Genomic DNA, 20608 nt, shown 5'->3' with positions numbered 1-20608 from the left:
TGGTCTTTGGAAGGCCAATTGACTCGATTTAGATTACCATATTTTGGACACATAATCAGGAGGACTAATTCTCTGGAGAAGACACTAATGCTAGGAAAAGTCCAGGGAAAACGTGGAAGAGGCAGACCAGCAGCTAGATGGATCGAGACCATAACAACAATAACGAAAGAACCATTAGAAAGGTTGCAGATTATGGCAGAGGATGGGACGTGCTGGAGAAAGTATATCCATGGAGTCGCTATGAATCGGAAATGACTCAATGGCACTTAATAATAATAAACTCTCCCAAGTGCTTGGTACAGTGCTCTGCACATAATAAGGGCTCAATAAATACCATTGATTAATTGACCTCTGTTTCCTTTCCCTAATCTGCTGCACAGATAATTTTCCTAAGAGTTCAATAATAACAATAATAATGTTGGTATTTGTTAAGCGCTCACTAGGTGCCAAGCACTGTTCTAAGCACTGGGGGGATACAAGGTAATCAAGGTTGTCCCACGTGGGGCTCATAATCTTAATCCCCATTTTACAGTTGAGGGAACCGAGGTCCGGAGAAGTTAAGTGACTTGCCCAAAGTCACACAGCTGACAAGTGGCAAAACCGGGATTAGATCCATGACCTCTGACTCCCAAGGCTGGCCACTCCTCAAAAGCCTCCAGTTGTCATCCATATACCTCCTCATCAAAAAGAAACTCGTATTTCAGGCACTCAATCAACTCTCCCCATCCTACTTACCTCTCTGATTTCCTAATATAACCCAGCCCACACACTTTATTCCTCTAAAGCCAACATGCTTTCTGTACCCAATTAAGAACTTGGCTGTGGATCCTTACGCACTTTGATTGAATCTCCAGCCCCACAGTAGTTATTTAAATATTCTTACACTCTCCTATTTCCCCCATTCCTAATCTTGAGATTCTCCAAAAATCCATTTTAATGCCTGTCCCCGCCTGTAGATTGTAATAATAATTACGGTATTTAAGTGTCTACTACATACTAAGCCGTGGGGTGGATACAAGCAAATTGGGGCTCACGTGGGGCTCACAGTCTCAAGCCCCATTCTACAGTTGCGGTCTCTGAGGCCCAGAGAAGCGAAGTGACTTGTCCAAGGTCACACAGCAGAGAAGTGGCGGAGCCAGGATTAGAATCCATGACCTTCTGACTCCCAAAACTCCTTCTGGGCAGGGATCCCATCTACCAATTCTGTTGTATTATACTTTTAATAATAATAATAATAATAATGGCATTTGTTAAGCGCTTACTATGTACAAAGCGCTGTTCTAAGCGCTGGGGAGGTTACAAGGTGATTCCCACGGGAGGCTCACAGTTTTAATCCCCATTTTACAAGATGAGGTAACTGAGGCACAGAGAAGTGACTTGCCCAAAGCCACACAGCTGACATTCCAAGTGCTTAGTACAGTGCTCTGCACTTAGTAAGTGCTCAATAAATACCACTGAGTGATTGATTTGTCCTCACAACCCCCGTGTCTTGCTTCTATTGCATTTTCCCAAGAGCTTCTTACTACACTTAGTTGCATATACAGTGATGATGAAAGATACTCCACAAAATCCACACCACCTCTCCATGAACTCCAAATGAAGTTGGCAGAGAAGCTCCTTGAGGGCAGGGATCATGTCAACATACTCTACTGATCCACCCCAGGTGCTGAAAAGCAGCCTGGTCTAACAGAAAAAGCACGGAGCTGTGAGTCAGAGCACTTGGCTTCTAAACCTGGCTCTGCCACTTGTCTACTGTGCGGCCTTGGGCAAGACACTTAATTTACCTGGGCCTGTTACCTCACTGGTATAATTGGGATTGAAACGTAAACTCTAAATAAGAAGGGGACCGTATCCAACCTAATTAAATTGTACCTACCCCAGCGCTTGACACATAGTAAGCACTTTATAAATACCATTTGTTTTCCCAAAATGCTAACTCCAGTCTCTGCCCATAGTAAGTATTACACAAATACTACTGGTTGATTGAAGTGCTTAGTACAGTGCTCTACACACAGTAAGCGCTCAATAAATACGATTGATTGATTGATTGAAGGGGCTTGGGAGTTTTTGGGTACCACAACTCTGGAGCTCACACGTAGCTGCAGATCTAGGGTGGTGGATAGAGCCTGGGCCTGAAACTCAGAAGGCTGTGGGTTCTAATCCTGACTCAACCACTTGTCTGCTGTGTGACCTCGGGCAAGTCACTTCATTCATTCAGTCGTATTTATTGAGCACTTACTGTGTGCAGTGCCCTGTACGAAGTACTCGGGAGAATACGCTAAAACAATAAATGGACACATTCCCTGCCCACAACGAGTTTACAGTCTAGAGGGGAGGACTGAGGTACTTCTCTGTACTTCAGTTATCTATAAAACGGGGTTTGAGACCTGGAGCTCCATGTGGCAGCAGCGTGGCTCAGTGGAAAGAGCAGAGGCTTTGGAGTCAGAGGTCATGGGTTCAAATCTCTACCGCCACTTGTCAGCTATGTGACTTTGGGCAAGTCACTTCACTTCTCTGGGCCTCAGTTACCTCTTCTGTAAAATGGGGATTAAGACTGTGAACCCCCATGGGACAACCTGATCACCTTGTAACTTTCCCAGCACTTAGAACAGTGTTTTGCATTTCATTCATTCATTCAATCGTATTTATTGAGCGTTTACTGGGTGCAGAGCACTGTACTAAGCACTTGGGAAGTACAAGTTGGCAAAATATAGAGATGGTCCCTACCCAACAGAGGGCTCACAGTCTAGAAGGGGGAAACAGACAACAAAACAAAACATATTAACAAAATAAAATAAATAGAATGAATATGTACAAGTAAAAAAATAAAATAAATAGAATATGTACAAGTAAAATAGAGTAATAAATATGTACAAACATATATATATATATACTATATACTTTGCGCATAGTAAGCACTTAATAAAATGCCATCATTATTATTAATGAGGTTATTATTATTATGTGAGACAGGGATTGTGTCCAACCCAATGCTTGGCACACAAGTGCTTTAACCAATACCACAATTACTATTATCTAGGAGATTCAGATTATTTTTTCAGATTGAATTTGATGGCGGTTCGTATGGATGACACCAGTGGGAAAGGTGTGCTTGGCCATGCATCCTCATGCGCCCGAGGGAGAAGGAAGTGGGAGGGGAGGCTTCATGCCCGGGACAGGCCATAGGTGAGTAAAGAGGCAGTAAGTAGGTGTAAGAAAGTGAATAAGCAGCTGGCTGGGATGAGTTGGAGGTGGGGAGGGAGTTTTCCCAATTTAAAAATCTGGGAAGGGTTCACTGAATCAGTTCTTTACCAGAGGCTACAGTAGGTTTTAAAGAAGCATTTTCTTTTAACACCCAGGGAGCAAAAAGAGGCCTTCCCAGACTGAGCCCCTTCCTTCCTCTCCCCCTCATCCCCCTCTCCTTCCCCCCCATCTTACCCCCTTCCCTTCCCCACAGCATCTGTATATATGTATATATCTTTGTACATATTTATTACTCTATTTATTTATTTATTTATTTTACTTGTACATATCTATTCTATGTATTTTATTTTGTTAGTATGTTTGGTTTTGTTCTCTGTCTACCCCTTCTAGACTGTGAGCCCACTGTTGGGTAGGGACTATCTCTATATGTTGCCAACTTGTACTTCCCAAGCAGTTAGTCCAGTGCTCTGCACACAGTAAGCGCTCAATAAATACGATTGATTGATTGATTGACAGGCCATGGGTGAGTAAAGAGGCAGTAAGTAGGTGTAAGAAAGTGAATAAGCAGCTGGCTGGTTGGAGGCGGGGAGGGAGTTTTCCCAATTTAAAAATCTGGGATGGGTTCACGGGAATCAGTTCTTTATCATCATAGGCTATAGTAGGTTTTAAATAAGCATTTTCTTTTAACACCCGGGGAGCAAAAAGATTACATACGAAGGCCCGAGGAAGGGTGAAGCCCTCTCCACCCTGCCAACAATGGCCTTGCTAACTGCTCTCCCCAACAGGTTTGGCAAGGAGCAGAGCCTCTTTGCAAAGATCAAAACCAAATCCCCTCCCGCTGCCCCAGGCAGTATCCAAGCTGCGAGGAGCAACTTATTTGAACCTAAATATGTTCCACCTCGGGACCTCTCGCAGGTTGTCTTTTTTCCGCCCCACTAAACCAAGGAAAGTGAAGAAAGCCGCTAACCAAATCTTCCCTAAAGCTCAGGCCCAGATCCAAAGTCCGGGATAGTTGGAGACCCGCAACTGAACCTTCCCCATGGAAACTCCCCCAATCATCCCCATCCAAATTCCGTCTCCAGGCGGATCAAACACCTGGGCAAGTCACTCATCTTCTCTGTGCCTCAGTCTCTTCTTCTGGAAAATTGGGGTAAAATACCCGTTCTCCCTCCTCCTTAGACTGTGAGTCCGGTGTAACAATAAGAATGGTATTTGTTAAGCGGCATTAGAGAAGCTGTATGGCTCCCTGCTCCCACACATGTCAGCTGGGTGACTTTGGGCAAGTCACTTCACTTCTCTGTGCCTCAGTTCCCTCATCTGTAAAATGGAGATAATAATAATAATAATAATTTGTTAAGCACTTACTTTGTGCAAAGCACTGTTCTAAGCGCTGGGGGGATACAAAGCGATCAAGTTGTCCCATGTGGGACTCACAATCTTAATCCCCATTTTACAGATGAGGTAACTGAGGCCCAGAGAAGTGAAGTGACTTGCCCAAAGTCACACAGCTGACAATTGGCGGAGCCGGGATTTGAAACCATGAACTCTGACTCCAAAGCCCGGGCTCTTTCCATTGAGCCACACCGCTTCTCCATGAAGACTGTGATGAAGACTGTGATGGGATGAAGACTGTGAGCCCCACGTGGGACAACCTGATGACCTTGTATCTCCCCCAGCGCTTAGAACTGTGTTTGGCACATAGTAAGCGCTTAACAAATACCAACATTTTTATTATTATATTATTAAGCGCTTACTATGTGCCAGGCACTGTACTAAAAAACAGGGAGTGTGTCTGCCCTGCTCATCTTGTATCTTTCCCAGCACTTAGTGCTTGGCATTAGTAAGAGTTTATTAAGTACTGCCATTATTATTATTATTATTAATAATAATAATATTCACTGAGCGCTTACTGTGTATAAAGCATTAATAATAATAATAATGGCATTTATTAAGCACTTACTATGTGCAAAGCACTGTGATCAGGTTGTCCCACAGGGGGCTCACAGTCTTCATCCCCATTTTACAGATGAGGTAACTGAGGCCCAGAGAAGTTAAGTGACTTGCCCAAAGTCACACAGTTGACAATTGGAGGAGCCGAAATTTGAACCCATGACCTCTGACTCCAAAGCCCGCGATCTTTCCACTGAGGCACAACGAGCCCACAGCCTAGAGGGGGAGACAGACATTAATGTAAATAAATAGATAAATAAATAAGTAAATGACGACTATATACAGATATATACATATGTACCATGGGGAAGGGAGAGAAGAGGAATAAAGGAGTAAATAGGAGCGGTGCAGAAGGGAGTGCATATCTATCTACATATAGATAATAGATATCTACATAATAGATATCTACATATCTATTCTATTTATTTTATTTTGTTAATATGTTTGGTTTTGTTCTCTGTCTCCCCCTTCTAGACTGTGAGCCCACTGTGGGTAGGGACCCTCTCTATGTTGCCAGCTTGTACTTCCCAAGCGCTTAGTACAGTGTTCTGCACACAGTAAGCGCTCAATAAATACGATTGATTGATTGATTGAGTGGGAGAAGAGAAGAGCATGGCCTAGTGGCTACAGCCTGGGTGCCAGAGGTCATGGATTCTAATCCCGCCTCCGACACTTGTCTGCTGTGTGACCTTGGGCAAGTTACTTCACTTCTCTGGGCCTCAGTGCCCTCATCTGTAAAATGGGGATTAAGACTGTGAGCCCCATGTGGGACAGCCTGATTACCTTGTATCTACCCAAGGGCTTAGAACAGTGCTTGGCACATAGTAAGGGCTTAATAAATGCCATTATTATTATTATTATTATTATTATTACTAAGGCTTCCTGTGGGGGTGGGGGGAGTGCCTGGAACATGGTAAGCACTTAGTAAATATGTTTGGTTTTGTTCTCTGTCTCCCCCTTCTAGACTGTGAGCCCACTGTTGGTTAGGGACTGTCTCTATATGTTGCCAACTTGTACTTCCCAAGCGCTTAGTACAGTGCTCTGCACACAGTAAGTGCTCAATAAATACGATTGAATGAATGAATGAATAAATACCATTATTAAGGCTTTTTGGAGGGGGGAGTATCTAGCACATAGTAAGTGCTTAACAGATACTATAATAATAATTATTAAGGCTTTTTGGAGGGGGAGGGGGTGCCTAGTACATAGTAAGCGCTCAATAAATACGATTGGATGAATGAATGACTAATACCATTATTAAGGCTTTTTGGAGGGGGGGAGTACCTAGCACATAGTAAGTGCTTAACAGATACTATAATAATTATTAAGGCTTTTTGGGGGGGGAGTGCCTAGTACATAGTAAGCACTTAACAGATACTATAATAATAATTATTAAGGTTTTTGGAGGGGGAGGAGTGCCTGGCACATAGTAAGCACTTAGTAAATACCATTATTAAGGTTTTTGGAGGTGGGGAGTGCCTAGCACATAGTAAGTGCTTAACAGATACTATAATAATTATTATTGAGGCTTTTTGGAGGTGGGCGGGGAGTGCCCAGCACATAGTAAACACTTAACAACAGATACCATAATAATTATTATTAAGGCTTTTTGGAGGAGAAGCAGCGTGGCTTAGTGGTAAGAGCCTGGGTTTTGGGAATCAGAGGTCATGGGTTCAAATCCCAGTTCCGCCAATTGTTAGCTGTGTGACTTTGGGCAAATCACTTAACTTCTCTGTGCCTCAGTTACCTCATCTGTAAAATGGGGATTAAGATTGTGAGCCCCACATGGGACAACCTGATCACCTTGTATCCTCCCCAGCGCTTAGAACAGTGCTTTGCACATAGTAAGCGCTTAACAAATACCAAAATTATTATTAGTAGTAGTAATAGTAAGCACTTAATAAATTCCAGTATTAAGGCTTCCTGGTGGTGGGGGGGAGTGCCTGGTACATAGTAAGCACTTATTATGGGGAGTGCCTGGTACATAGTAAGTGCTTAATTGTCATCTGTCTCCCCCTTCTAGACTGTGAGCCCATTGTTGGGTAGGGACCGTTTCTATATGTTGCCAACTTGCACTTCGCAAGCGCTTAGTACAGTGCTCTGCACACAGTAAGCGTTCAATAAATAGGATTGAATGAATGAAATACCATTATTAAGGCTTATTGGAGGGGGAGGAGTGGTCGGCAGAGAGAAAGGGGGGCCCTGAGGAGCAGTCTGGGGCTCTGGGGAGCCACTGCGGTAGGGCACAAGGGGCCTCCCCGTTCACAGAGTGGGTGCCCACACCCCCGGGACGAGGGGCAGGGGCAGGGGTAATCAATCAATCGTATTTATTGAGCGCTTACTGTGTGCAGAGCACTGTACTAAGCATTTGGGAAAGTACAAGTTGGCAACATATAGAGAGTGTCCCTACCCAACGGTGGGATGGGAGCAGAGACAGGGCAGGGACAGGGGCATTCATTTGTATTTCATTCATTCATTCATTCATTCGTATTTATTGAGCGCTTACTGTGTGCTGAGCACTGTACTAAGCGCTTGGGAAGTCCAAGATGGCAACATATAGAGACGGTCCCTACCCAACAGTGGGCTCACATTCCAGGAGGGGGAGACAGACAACAAAACAAAACGTGTGGACATTCATTCATTCACTCAATCGTATTTATTGAGCACTTACTGTGTGCTGAGCACTGTACCAGGCGCTTGGGAAGCAATAATAATAATAATAATAATGGCATTTATTAAGCGCTTACTATGTGCAAAGCACTGTTCTAAGCGCTGCACAAGTCGGCAACATATAGTGCCGGTCCCTACCCACCAACGGGCTCCCAGTTGAGAAGGGGCAGAGACAGGACAGGGGCAGGGACGGGGGCAGGGGTAGGGGCAGGGACGAGGCAGGGACGAGGCAGGGGCAGGGACAGGGACAGGGACAGGGGCAGGGACAGGGGCAGAGAAGGGGGCAGGGGCAGGGCCAGGGGCAGAGGCAGGGCCGGGGATAGGGGCAGAGAAAGAGGCAGGGGCATCATCATCATCACCATCAATCGTATTTATTGAGCGCTTACTATGTGCAGAACACTGTACTAAGCGCTTGGGAAGTACAAATTGGCAACATATAGAGACAGTCCCTACCCAACAGTGGGCTCACAGTCTAAAAGTGGCAGGAGGCAGGGGCAGAGAAAGGGGCAGGGCCAGGGGCAGAGGTAGGGCAGTGGACAGGGGCAGAGAAAGTGCCTGGGGCAGGGCCAGGGCCAGGGGCAGAGAAAGGGGCAGGGCCAGGGGCAGGGGCAGAGAAAGGGCCAGGGCCAGGGGCAGAGGTAGGGCAGGGGGCAGGAGCAGAGAAAGAGCCTGGGGCAGGGGCAGAGGTGGGGCAGGGGGCAGGGGCAGAGAAAGAGCCTGGGGCAGGGCCAGGGGCAGGGGCAGAGAAAGGGCCAGGGCCAGGGGCAGAGGTAGGGCAGGGGGCAGGAGCAGAGAAAGAGCCTGGGGCAGGGGCAGAGGTGGGGCAGGGGGCAGGGGCAGAGAAAGAGCCTGGGGCAGGGCCAGGGCCAGGGGCAGAGAAAGGGCCAGGGCCAGGGGCAGAGGTAGGGCAGGGGGCAGGAGCAGAGAAAGAGCCTGGGGCAGGGGCAGAGGTAGGGCAGGGGGCAGGGGCAGAGAAAGAGCCTGGGGCAGGGCCAGGGCCAGGGGCAGGGGCAGAGAAAGAGCCTGGTGCAGGGACAGGGACGGGGCAGAGATAGGGGCAGGGGGCAGGGGCAGAGAAAGGGGCAGGAGCAGAGAAAAAGAGGCAGGGGCAGAGAAAGGGGCAGGGACAGGGGCAGAGGTGGGGCAAGGGACAGGGGCAGAGGCAGGTGCAAGGGGCAGGGGCAGAGAAAAGGGCAGGGCAGGGCTGGGGCAGAGGTAGGACAGGGGCAGAGAAAGAGGCAGGGGCAGGGCCAGGTCCAGGGGCAGAGAGCAGGGGCAGAGAAAGGAGCAGGGCCAGGGGCAGAGGTAGGGCAGGGGCAGGGCCAGGGGCAGAGGCAGGGACAGGGCCGGGGGTAGGGGAAGGGGGCAGGGGCAGAGAAAGAGGCTGGGGCAGGGATAGAGGTAGGGACAGGAGCAGAGAAAGGGGCAGGGACAGAGGCAGGGGTAGGGCCAGGGCCAGGGGGTAGGGGCAGGGCAGGGGCAGGGGCAGGGGCAGGGGCAGGGGCAGGGTCCCCCCCCCACCCCGGTGGAGCCTTTCCCCTCTTACCGCTGTCCGGTCCGTGTCGGGGCGCCCCCCGGGTTGGGGGCGGGGTCCGGGCCATCTCCCTCCTTGCCCAGGGCCCGGCAGGGCGGCCCAGCCCCCCAACCTCTGCCCCGGCCCCGGCCCGATCCCTATCCCGATCCCGATCCCGATCCCAGCCCCGGCTCGGCGGGAATTCCAGGTTCCGGGCACGTCACAGAGGCCGGGCACGGGGCGGAGCAGCAGGGCCCCAACCGCTTGGTACAGGGCTCTGCACACTGTAACCATCATCATCATCATCATCCATCATCATCATGGTACTTGTTGTTAAGCGCTTACTGTGTGCCAAGCACTCTTCTAATAATAATGATGATGGCGTTTGTTAAGTGCTTACTACTACTATCATCATCATCATGGTACTTGTCAAGCGCTTATCGTGTGCCAAGCACTCTTCTAATAATAATAATGATGATGACGTTTGTTAAGTGCTTACTACTACTAATAATAATAATGATGGCATTTATTAAGTGCTTACTCTGTGCAAAGCACTGTTCTAAGCGCTGGGGAGGTTACAAGGTGATCAGGTTGTCCCACAGGGGGCTCACAGTCTTCAACCCCATTTTACAGATGAGGGAACTGAGGCACAGAGAAGTTAAATGACTTGCCCATAGTCACACAGCTGACAATTGGCAGAGCCGGAATTTGAACCCGTGACCTCTGACTCCAAAGCCCGGGCTCTTTCCACTGAGCCACGCTGCTTCTCATATGTGCTTCTCATACTATGTGCCAAGCACTCTTCTAAGCACTGGTGGAGATACAAGTTCCTCAGATTGTCCCATGTGGGGCTCACAGTCTTCATCCCATTTGACAGATAACTGAGGCCCAGAGAAGTGCAGTGACTTGCCCAAAGTCGCACAGCTGACAAGCGGCAGAGCTGGGATTAGAACCTACAACCTCTGACTCCCAAGCCCGTGTGCCCATTCCACTGAGCCACACTGCTTCTCTATCATAATGATGGTATTTGTTAAGCAGTTACTATGTGCCAAGCACTGTTCCAAGTACCTGGGGAGACACAAGGGATTCGCTTAATAAATAGAATTGGATGAAGGAATGAAGAGCTTGGTCCTGGCTTACTGGAGTCAGAGGACCTGGGTTCTAATCCTGATTCTGCCACTTGGCTGCTGTGTGACTTTGGGCAAGCCGTTTCATTTCTCAGGGCCTCAGTTCCCTCATCTGTAAAATAGGGATGAAGACAGTGAGCCCCACATGGGACAACCTCATTACCTCGTATCTCCCCCAGCGCTTAGAAGAGTGCTTGGCACATAGTAACTGCTTAACAAATACCATCATTATGATTATTATTATTATTATTAGGGGAGCTAGGCCACCTCCCCCAACCCTCAGCCTCCCACAGACCCTCCCTTTGGGCTTGGATTCGACACCGGTTCCCTTCCACACTGCCCTTGGTTCCATTCTTGACTCCACTCTCATTCACCCCACATAGCCAATCCATCTCCAAAGCCTGCAGGTCTCACTTTTACAACATTCCAGTTATAAATTTGAGTCAGGGGATTGTAATTACAGATGGCTTCCGTAGGGAATTTTGCCTGATGAAATAAAAAATGCAAATGAGTGCCAAGTCTACTCTACTTCTGAAGTAACGTAAAGAATTATTTTGTTACTCTACTTCATGTAGATTAATTCATTCATTCATTCAATCGTATTGAGCGCTTGCTGTGTGCAGAGCACGTACTAAGCGCTTGGGAAGTACAAGTTGGCAACATACAGAGACGGTCCCTACCCAACAGCGGGCTCACAGTCTAGAAGTCTATCTATGTGGATATTTTTAGTTTTCCTGTTCTCCCTTTTATGTAGCTTGTGAGCCCCGTCTGGGACCTGATTATCTTGTATCCACCCAAGCACTTAGTAAGTGCTTAATAAATACTACAGTTATTATTGTTGCTGTTTCACTCAGCTAGTTTTTTTAAAGGGGGCTCTTTAATGATAATAAAAATAATAATAATAATAGTATTTGTTAAGCTCTTACTATGTGCAAAGCACTGTTCTAAGCACTGGGGGGATACAAGGTGATCAGGTTGTCCCACGTGGGGCTCGCAATCTTAATCCCCATTTTGCAGATGAGGTAACTGAGGCCCAGAGAAGTGAAGTGACTTGCCCAAAGTCACACAGCCGATAAGTGGCAGAGCCAGGATTAGAACCCATGACCTCTGACTCCCAAGCCCGGGCTCTTTCCACTGAGCCACGCTGCCACAGCTTTTGATGCTTACATTTATTATGGTCATTGTAAGGTGAAACCTGCATTAGCTGATGGATGTTCAAAAGTGCTCTGGGCCACGCCAAAGTGTAAAATGAATATACAGTATTTTAACAGTAAGTTCATTGAATTCATAATGGCATGTCAGTGACTGATCTGCCCAGTCCTCCTAGATTGTATGCTCCTTGTAGGCAGGGACTATATGTACCAACTCAACTGTAGTCTCCCAAGCACTCAGTACATGCTCTGCATACTAAGTGCTCAATAAATATTGGTTGATCTGCACATTTTCTCTAGACTTTAAACTGCCGGTGGGCAGGGAACAGGTCTCTGCCGTATCATACTCTTTCAAGCCCTTAGCGCAGTGCTCTGCACTCAATACCATTGCTTGATGCATCGATTGATTTTAAGTTCTTCTCATCGTACAGATATCTACTCTGCTTTCTCCAGAACCCTCTCCAAAAGAATACCAATGATCAAAATACAATTCAGCAACAGATAGAGACAATCCCTACCCAACAGGGCTTACCTTATGGCTCCAGGGATGTGTTTTCCTGTCTTTGGAAACTGTCCCAAGGATATCACCAAACTGGGCCACTTCTATTCCACCTAAGCGCTTGGGTAATAATAATAACAATAATTGTGGTACTTGTTCATTCATTTATTCATTCAATCGTGTTTATTGAGTGCTTACTGTGTGCAGAGCACTGTACTAAGCACTTGGGAAGTACAAATTGGCAACATATAGAGATGATCCCTACCCAACCGTGGGCTCACAGTCTTGTTAAGCGCTTACTATTTAATATAATAGTAGTAATATATTTACTATTCTATTTATTTTATTTTGTTAATATGTTTTGTTTTGTTGTCTGTCTCCCCCTTCTAGACTGTGAGCCCGTTGTTGGGTAGGGACCGTCTCTGTATGTTGCCGACTTGTACTTCCCAAGCGCTTAGTACAGTGCTCTGCACACAGTAAGCACTCAATAAATACAATTGAATGAATGAATGAATGAATATGTGCCAAGCACTGTTCTGAGCACTGGGATAGAGACAAGTTAATAAGGTTGGACACGGTCCTCGTCCCACATGGGGCTCACAGTCTTAATCCCCATTTTACAGATGAGGTAACTGGGGTCCAGAGAAGTTAAGTGATTTGCCCAAGGTCGCACAGCAGAACTGGGATTAGAACTCAGGTCCTTCTAACTACCACTTCCATTCTCTATCCACTAGACCATGCTGCTTCTCATGAGGTGGGGTAGTCCGTCCCCCCCACCCCACCCCAGCAGCAATGATGAAGATACCTCTCAACTATATTACTTCCTCCTACACGTAATTTATTTTAGGGTCTCTCTCTTCCCTCCCAGCCACTCCTTAAGGGCAGGGATTATTCCTATTATCTCTATTATCTTCCCCCTCTGACCTTACCCGCACTGCTCTCCTACAGACTTCATAATGTCAACCCACTCACTCACTGTACCTCGATCTCATCCATCCCGCCACTGACCTCTCGCCCACATCCTCTCTCTGGACGCCCTTCCTCTTCAACGGATGATCACTCACCCCACCTTCAAAGCCTTATTGAAGGCACGTCACCTCCAATCAATCAATCGCATTTACTGAGCGCTTACTGTGTGCAGAGCACTGTCCTAAGCACTTGGAAAGTACAATTCGGCAACAGATAGAGACAATCCCTGCCCTACCCAACAACAGGCTCCCAGTCTACATGTTTTGTTTTGTTGTCTGTCTCCCCCTTCTAGACTGCGAGCTCGTTATTGGGTAGGGACCGTCTCTACATTTTGCCGACTTGTAATGATAATAATAATGGTGGCATTTGTTAAGTGCTTACTATGTGCAAAGCACTGTTCTAAGCGCCGGTGTACTTCCCAAGCACTTAGTACAGTGCGCTGCACACAGTAAGCGCTCAATAAATACGATTGAATGAATGAATGAAAGAGGGAGACAGACAACAAAACAAGTAGACAGGCATCAACAGCACAGACAGCCATCAGTAGCATAGACAGGCATCAATAGCATTCCCTGCTCACAGCAAACTTATGGTCTAGAGGGGGAGACGGACATTAATATAAATTAAATAAATGACAGATATGTACAAATGTGCTGTGGGGCTAGTGGAGGGTAAATAAAGGGAGCAAGTCAGGGTGAAGGGAGCAGGAAAAGAGAAAATTAGGGCTTAGGGAAGGCCTCTTGGAGGAGATGTGTCTTCAATAAGGCTTTGAAGGTGGGAAAAGTAATTGTTTGTTGGATATGAAAAGGGAAGGCATTCCAGGCATCCTTCCCTGAAGAAGCCCTCATTTCCTCTTCTCCCACTCCCTTCTGTGTTGCCCTTGCACTTGGATTTGCTCCCTTTATTCACCCTTCCCTCAGCCCCACAGCACTTATGTGCGTATCCACAATATAATTATTTATATTAATGTCTGTCTTCCCCCCCCTTGACTGTAAGCTTGTTGTGGCCAGGGAACATGTCTACCAACTCTATTAGACTGTACTCTCCCAAGCACTCAGTGCAGTGCTCTACACACAGTAAGTGTTTGATAAATATGATTGATTGATTGATACATCTCAAGTGCTTAGTACAGGTCTCTGCAAGAGCTCAACAAGTACAATTTAATGATTAACTGGAAGCAAAACCCAGATTCCTGGAAGGGATGTCTGTTTATTGTTGTACTGTACTCTCCCAAGCACTTAGTTCAGTACTCTGCACACAGAAAGCACTCAATAAATATGACAGTGGATGAGGAGGAGGACAAGATCCCAAGATTCTGAACCTTGAGAGCTGCTGTAGACTTTACCCTTTCTGTTCTTTGACCTTGGGCAAGTCACTTAACTTCTCTGGGCCTCAGTTACTTCATCTGTAAAATGAGGATTGGGCTGTGAGCCCCATATGGGACAGGGACTGTCCAACCTGATTTTCTTGTGTCCACCCCAATGCTTAGTAATAATGATAATAATAATGATAATGGCATTTTATTAAGCGCTTACTATGTACAAAGCACTGTTCTAAGCGCTGGGGAGTTTACAAGGTGATCAGGTTGTCCCACGTGGGGCTCACAGTCTTAATCCCCATTTTACAGATGAGGGAACTGAGGCACAGAGAAGTTAAGTGACTTGCCCAAAGTCACACAGCTGCCAAGTGGCGGAGCCGGGATTTGAACCGATGACCTACTTCCCAAGCGCTTAGTACAGTGCTCTGCACACGGTAAGCGCTCAATAAATACGATTGATGATGATGATGATGATGACCTCTCACTCCAAAGCCCATGCTCTTTCCACTGAGCCACGCTGCTTCCCAGTACAGTGCCTGGCACATAGTAAGTGCTTAGCAAATACCACAATTATTATTATTATTGTTATCCTTGCCTGTGGGATAGTCTCAAATTTGTCCTATCCCCATCTTGATGAGCTGATGAAAATTTAGCTGTAATTTTGCTGTAATTTTCACTAGGTCCAAAATATGTCAGTTAACAACAGGTGTTAAAATGGTTCAGTTATATTGACTTGCGATTTGTGTCTAGAGCAAGGAATACATCCAGTAGGGTTACTCACTATCTTAGTAACCTACCCAGAGCAAGAAGAGTTAAAACAGCTACTCTGCACCCGTTTCTAGCCATCAGACCCTTTTATGGAATCTAGACAGAGGGTGAGACAGAGAGGAAAGTTTAGCTAAATGAAAGGCTTACCTGTTTATAAGACAATTTCTTCCTAACATGACTAAATGATTGCTCTTAATAGGGTGACTGAAGGTGAGGTAGTCTGAAGATTAGCTTGGGAGGGGCAATGGGTGGATTTTCATGGAGGAAAAGAGTGGGTAGCTCAAGGGGACACAGCTGGTGGAGAGCCTTGAAGCCAGTGGTTAGGAATGTTTGCTTTATGGAAGAAGAGATGGTCCTTTTTTACGTTATTTGTTAAGCGCTTACTATGTGCCAGTGCTGCAGTGGATACAAGCTAATTGCGTTGGACACAGTCTTAATCCCCATTTTAGAGATGAGGGAACTGGGGCACAGAGAAGTTAAGTGTCTTGCCCAAGGTCATACAGCAAACAAGCGGTGGAGCTAGGATTAGAGAAGCAGCGTGGCTCAGTGGAAAGAGCCCAGGCTTTGGAGTCAGAGGTCATGGGTTCAAATCCCGGCCCTGCCAATTGTCAGCTGTGCGACCTTGGGCAAGTCGCTTACCTTCTCTGGGCCTCAGTTACCTCATCTAGAAAATGGGGATTAAGACTGTGAGCCCCCCGTGGGACAACCTGATCACCTTGTAACCTCCCCAGCGCTTAGAACAGTGCTCTGCACATAGTAAGCACTTAATAAATGCCATTATTATTATTATTATTATTATTATTAGAACCCAGATCCTTCTAACTCCCAGGCCCCTGCTCTACCCATTAGGCCATGCTGCTTCTCATGGAGGTTTGGAGGCCACTGGAGATTTTCGAGAAGGGGAGTAATAAGTTCAAATAATGTTTTAAGACAGTACACAAAACTGAATGTTGTATAAACTCAAGAAGGGAGAACTTAAAATAGAGAAGCCAAGCTGATACAGTAGCCCATTCAGGAGGTTCTGAGGATTTGAACACCGGTCATGGTTGTAATGGAGGAGAAGTGAAAGACACAGATATGTGAAATATTGAGGAGCAGTGTGGCTTAACGAAAAGAGACGAGCTTGGGAGTCAGAGCACCTGTGTTCTAATCCTGGCTCTGCCAATTGCCCGCTGTGTGACCTTGGACAAGTTGCTTCTCTGGGCCTCAGTTACCTCATCTGTAAAATAGGGATTCAATACCTGTTCTCCCTCCTACCTAGATTGTGAGCCCTGACTGGGATAGGGACTGTGTCTGACTAGTATCTTCCCCAGCGCTTAGAATAGTGCTTGTCACATAATAAGCACTTACCAAATATTATTCATTCATTCAATCGTATTTATTGAGCGCTTACTGTTTGCAGAGCACTGAACTAAGCGCTCGGGAAGTACAAGTTGGCAACGTATAGAGACGGTCCCTACCCAACAACGGGCTCACGGTCTAGAAGTATTATAATTATTATTGGTAGTGGTAATAGTAGTAATGAACTAGCAAGATTTCAAAAATGACACCAAGGCAGTGAGCTTCTGGGAAAGGAAGGATGTTGATAGTGTCGACAGTGGTGAGATAGGAAAAGGAGGCAGTTTAGTCGGGAAGATGAAGAATTCACTTTGGGACATATTGATAGCATTTAGGATCTTGGTGGATCATTCCCATGCAGATGTCCAGGAGGCAGGAGGAAATACAAAATTGTAAAGCAGGTAAAAGGACAGGGCTGGAGAAGGAGATATGGTGGTGGGGAGTCTTCACCCTGTGAAGATGAAGTTCTCCAGGGAATGACTGAAGAGCAAAAAGCAGAGGACCCAGGATTTAATCTTGAACATCCTCAATTAAAGGATGAAAGGAAGAAGAGGAACAGTTTTAGAATGAGAAGCAGTGTGGCCTAGTGCATAGAACACGAGCCTGGGAATCAGAAAGACCTCGGTTCTAGACCCAGATCTGCCACTTTTCTGCTACGTGACCTTGGGCAAGTCACTTCACTTCTCTGTGCCTCAGTTACCTTGTCTGTAAAATGGGGATTAAGACTGTGAGGCCCATGTGGAACATGGACTGTGTCCAACCTGATTAGCTTGTCCCTACCCCAATGCTCGAAACATAGTAAGCGCTTAACAAATACCATAAAAAAAACTACCAGGGGAGGCTGAGGAGTGATCAGCCTGGAAGGAAGAAAACCAGGAGAATAATAATAATAATTATGGAATTTGTTAAGCACATAATATGTGCCATGCACTGTACTAAGGGCTGGAGTGGATACAAGCAACTCAGGAGAGTATTATAATGACTGAATCAAATACCATAACCAATCAATGGTATTTATTGAGCGCTTACTGTGTGCAGAGCATTGGACTAAATGCTTAAAGGAATACAGTATAACAGAGTTGGCAGACACGTTCCCTGCTCATAATGACTACTATAGTCTACAGTGTAGGCATTAAAATACCTGCCCATAGTAGCCTTACTACAGTCTAGAGGGGGAAACAGACATTAAAATAAATTAATAACTAACATTGGGAAGGGTTTCTAGGAGGAAAGAGAGGTCTACAGTATGATAGGCGATGGAACGATAAAGTGGGATTATGTCATTCTATTTACACAGGAGATCACTGGAGACCTTGAAGCGATTTCAGAAGAGTGAAGAGGATGAACTCCAGATTGCAGGAGATTGGAGAAGAGAGTTAAAAGCGAGGGTATGGAGGCAGCGAGCCTGTACAAATAAATGATTTAAAGAGTCTGTGAAGCTTTCAGGCAATGGCTGTTGTTCATGGAGTTCTTCAAATGCAAGTCCAGGCCTGGCCCTTAAAGCATCCAGCAGACCATAAAAATCTGGGAGGAGTTGCCTCCTAGCTCCAAGCAAATGAGAAACGAAACAGTGACCCTTAGGCTCAAGCTAGAATTCTGTAATTAGTGCAACAAATTCTGCATTTGATGGTTATTGCTAGGGAATGATTAAGAAGAGTTGGAAAAGTTCATTGACTTTGCCCCCTTGTCAGTGGGTGGGTAGTGGGTATTCACTATGCATTGGTGACCTTAAGCAAATCAGTCATCCCAGCCCTGTCGGTCTCTCTAATTTTGAGAATGCACAAGTCCCAGCCCCACCCGCTAATTTCGAGAGCAGGAATAAGAGAGGACAAGGCACACTGTGGAAAGAGAATGGAACTCCATAAAGCCAATAGTTAATGCTGGACTTGCTTACATCTCTTTCCTTTGAGTTGCATCATCATAATCCTCATCATCATTTATGATGTAACTCATCTGTACGTGCTGTTGCATGGGCTGACCCCTTACAAAATGAACTCAGATCTGATTTATTGGACTGTCAACTCCTTGAGGACAGGGACTGTATTTTAAACTGCTGTCTTGTCTTGTCTTATGCCGTCAAGTCATCTCCGACCCATAGCGACACCCAGGACACATCTCTCCCAGAACGCCCCACCTCCATCTGCAATCGTTCTGGTAGTGGATCCATAGAGTTTTCTTGGTAAAAATATGGAAGTCATTTACCATTACCTCCTTCCACATAGTCAACTTGAGTCTCTGATCTTGGGCAAGTCACTTCACTTCTCTGTGCCTCAGTTACCTCATCTGTAAAATGGGGCTTAAGACTGTGGGCTCCACATGGGAAAGGGACTGTGTCCAACCTGATTTGCTTGTATCCACACCAGTGCTTAGTACAGTGCCTTAAGCACAGTAAGCACGTTAACAAATATCATAATTATTATTTAAGTCCTACTCTCTCTACTTAGACTGTGAGCCCCCATGTAATTGGGAATACTGATAGGGAATGTGTTCAACCAAGTTATCTTGTATCTACGCTGGCACTTACTACAGTGAGTGTTTGGTAAATAATAAGCTAATAACAAGTACCATAATTATTAGTAGTAATAATAGCAATCCAAGGATGCTTTCATACCAGAGGTGAAATATACTTGGAAACCCAGTTGATCATCTTAACACCTGCTCTTATCATCATCATCAATCGTATTTATTGAGCGCTTACTGTGTGCGGAGCACTGTACTAAGCGCTTGGGAAGTACAAGCTGGCAACACATAGAGACAGTCCCTACCCAACAGTGGGCTCACAGTCTAGAAGGGGGAGACAGAGAACAAAACCAAACATACTAACAAAATAAAATAAGTAGAATAGATAGGTACAAGTAAAATAAATAAATAAATAAATAGAGATCACTCTTCTCCTCTACCACCCCTTCTGTTCCATGTTCTGGCTGCCCACTGAAGCTCCCCTCTGCTAGACAGACTGCCTCGGCTCTCTTTTATTATTATAAAATGCCGTCGAGTCGTTTCTGATTCATGGCTACTCTGTGGGCATATTTTCTCTAGGACGTCCTACCTTCCGCTATAATCCATAACCTTGCTAACAGTCCTACCGTTATCGTTGTGTCGGTTTCTACTCTTCTGGCTGCCGGTCCGCCTCTTCCATATTTCCCTGGACTTTTCCTAGTGTTAGCGTCTTCTCCAGAGAATCAGTCCTCTTGAAGATTCGCCCAAAATATGCTTATTTAAGTCGAGTCATTTGGCCTTCCAAAGACCACACTGGCTTAATTTGCTCCAAAAACCTATCTGAAATAAACTGTACTTCTTTTAAGGGGCAGGTCATAATTTGCACAGCTTGAGTCAAATTATGATGCCCTGAGGTTAATGTTATGGCTTTAATAAAATATAATATGAAGAAATCTGTTAAGTACTACTAATACAATAATTTTTCTTTCCAAGTTCCACTGTGACCTCTGGTGTGTTGTGATGGGTAATTCAAATTAACCCAACCACTTTTAGGCATGAGCTTTTTAGCTAGATCTGCAATCCAGGGAAAGAAAGCATCTATGGGTTTTTGTGGTGGTGGTGTTTTTGTTTGGGTTAAGAATTGTGTACACTAGTCATTCATTCAATCATATTTATTGAGCGCTTACTGTGTGCAGAGCACTGTACTAAGCGCTTAATGTCATAATGACTGCTGACACATCAATATCAATACAGTATTTTATTTTTTATTTGTATTAGTGTAAAGTTGCTTACACTAACCATAATGACTGCAGATATTTTTCAATATCAATATTGTATTTTGTTATTTTCATTTGGGTTAGTGTAAAGTTCTGTACACTAGTCATAATGACTGTTGGCATTTGTCAATATCAATACTGCATTAGCTGCCAGACTATGTTGCACTTTGGGAGAATTTCTTTGGGTCAGATTTTCACTCCCTTCAACCCACATGGTGAAAGGAGACGAAACTTGACAACTCCCCAGGGCCGTTAACTGGCTGCATCAGGTCACCAGCCTGGGTCACTGACTGAATGACTGAGAACCGCTTCAGACGATGGAACTTGGGAAGAAGAGGTTTTCTGGAGTCAACTCAGCTCTCTCGGGTGTCCTCAAAATGAAGGA

At 45.7% G+C, this 20608-nt stretch overlaps 1 protein-coding gene across 2 annotated transcripts in view; it reads right to left on the bottom strand.

Moving 5' to 3' along the window:
• TMC7 (transmembrane channel like 7) overlaps positions 1–9437 on the bottom strand; it is a 44788-nt gene extending 35351 nt beyond the window's left edge. For both annotated transcript variants that reach the window (XM_038763852.1, XM_038763854.1), the window contains exon 1: positions 9371–9437. In XM_038763852.1, the coding sequence (XP_038619780.1) occupies positions 9371–9425 (55 nt within the window). In that variant the 5' untranslated portion in view covers positions 9426–9437. The remainder of the gene's footprint in view (positions 1–9370) is intronic.
• Between the last annotated feature and the right edge of the window lie 11171 nt (positions 9438–20608).

The sequence above is a fragment of the Tachyglossus aculeatus genome, chromosome 21, assembly GCF_015852505.1.
Source record: "Tachyglossus aculeatus isolate mTacAcu1 chromosome 21, mTacAcu1.pri, whole genome shotgun sequence".
Classification (NCBI taxonomy): Eukaryota; Metazoa; Chordata; class Mammalia; order Monotremata; family Tachyglossidae; genus Tachyglossus; species Tachyglossus aculeatus.
The sequence above is the reverse complement of the archived record's forward strand: the minus strand, read 5'-3'. Positions and strand labels throughout refer to the sequence as shown.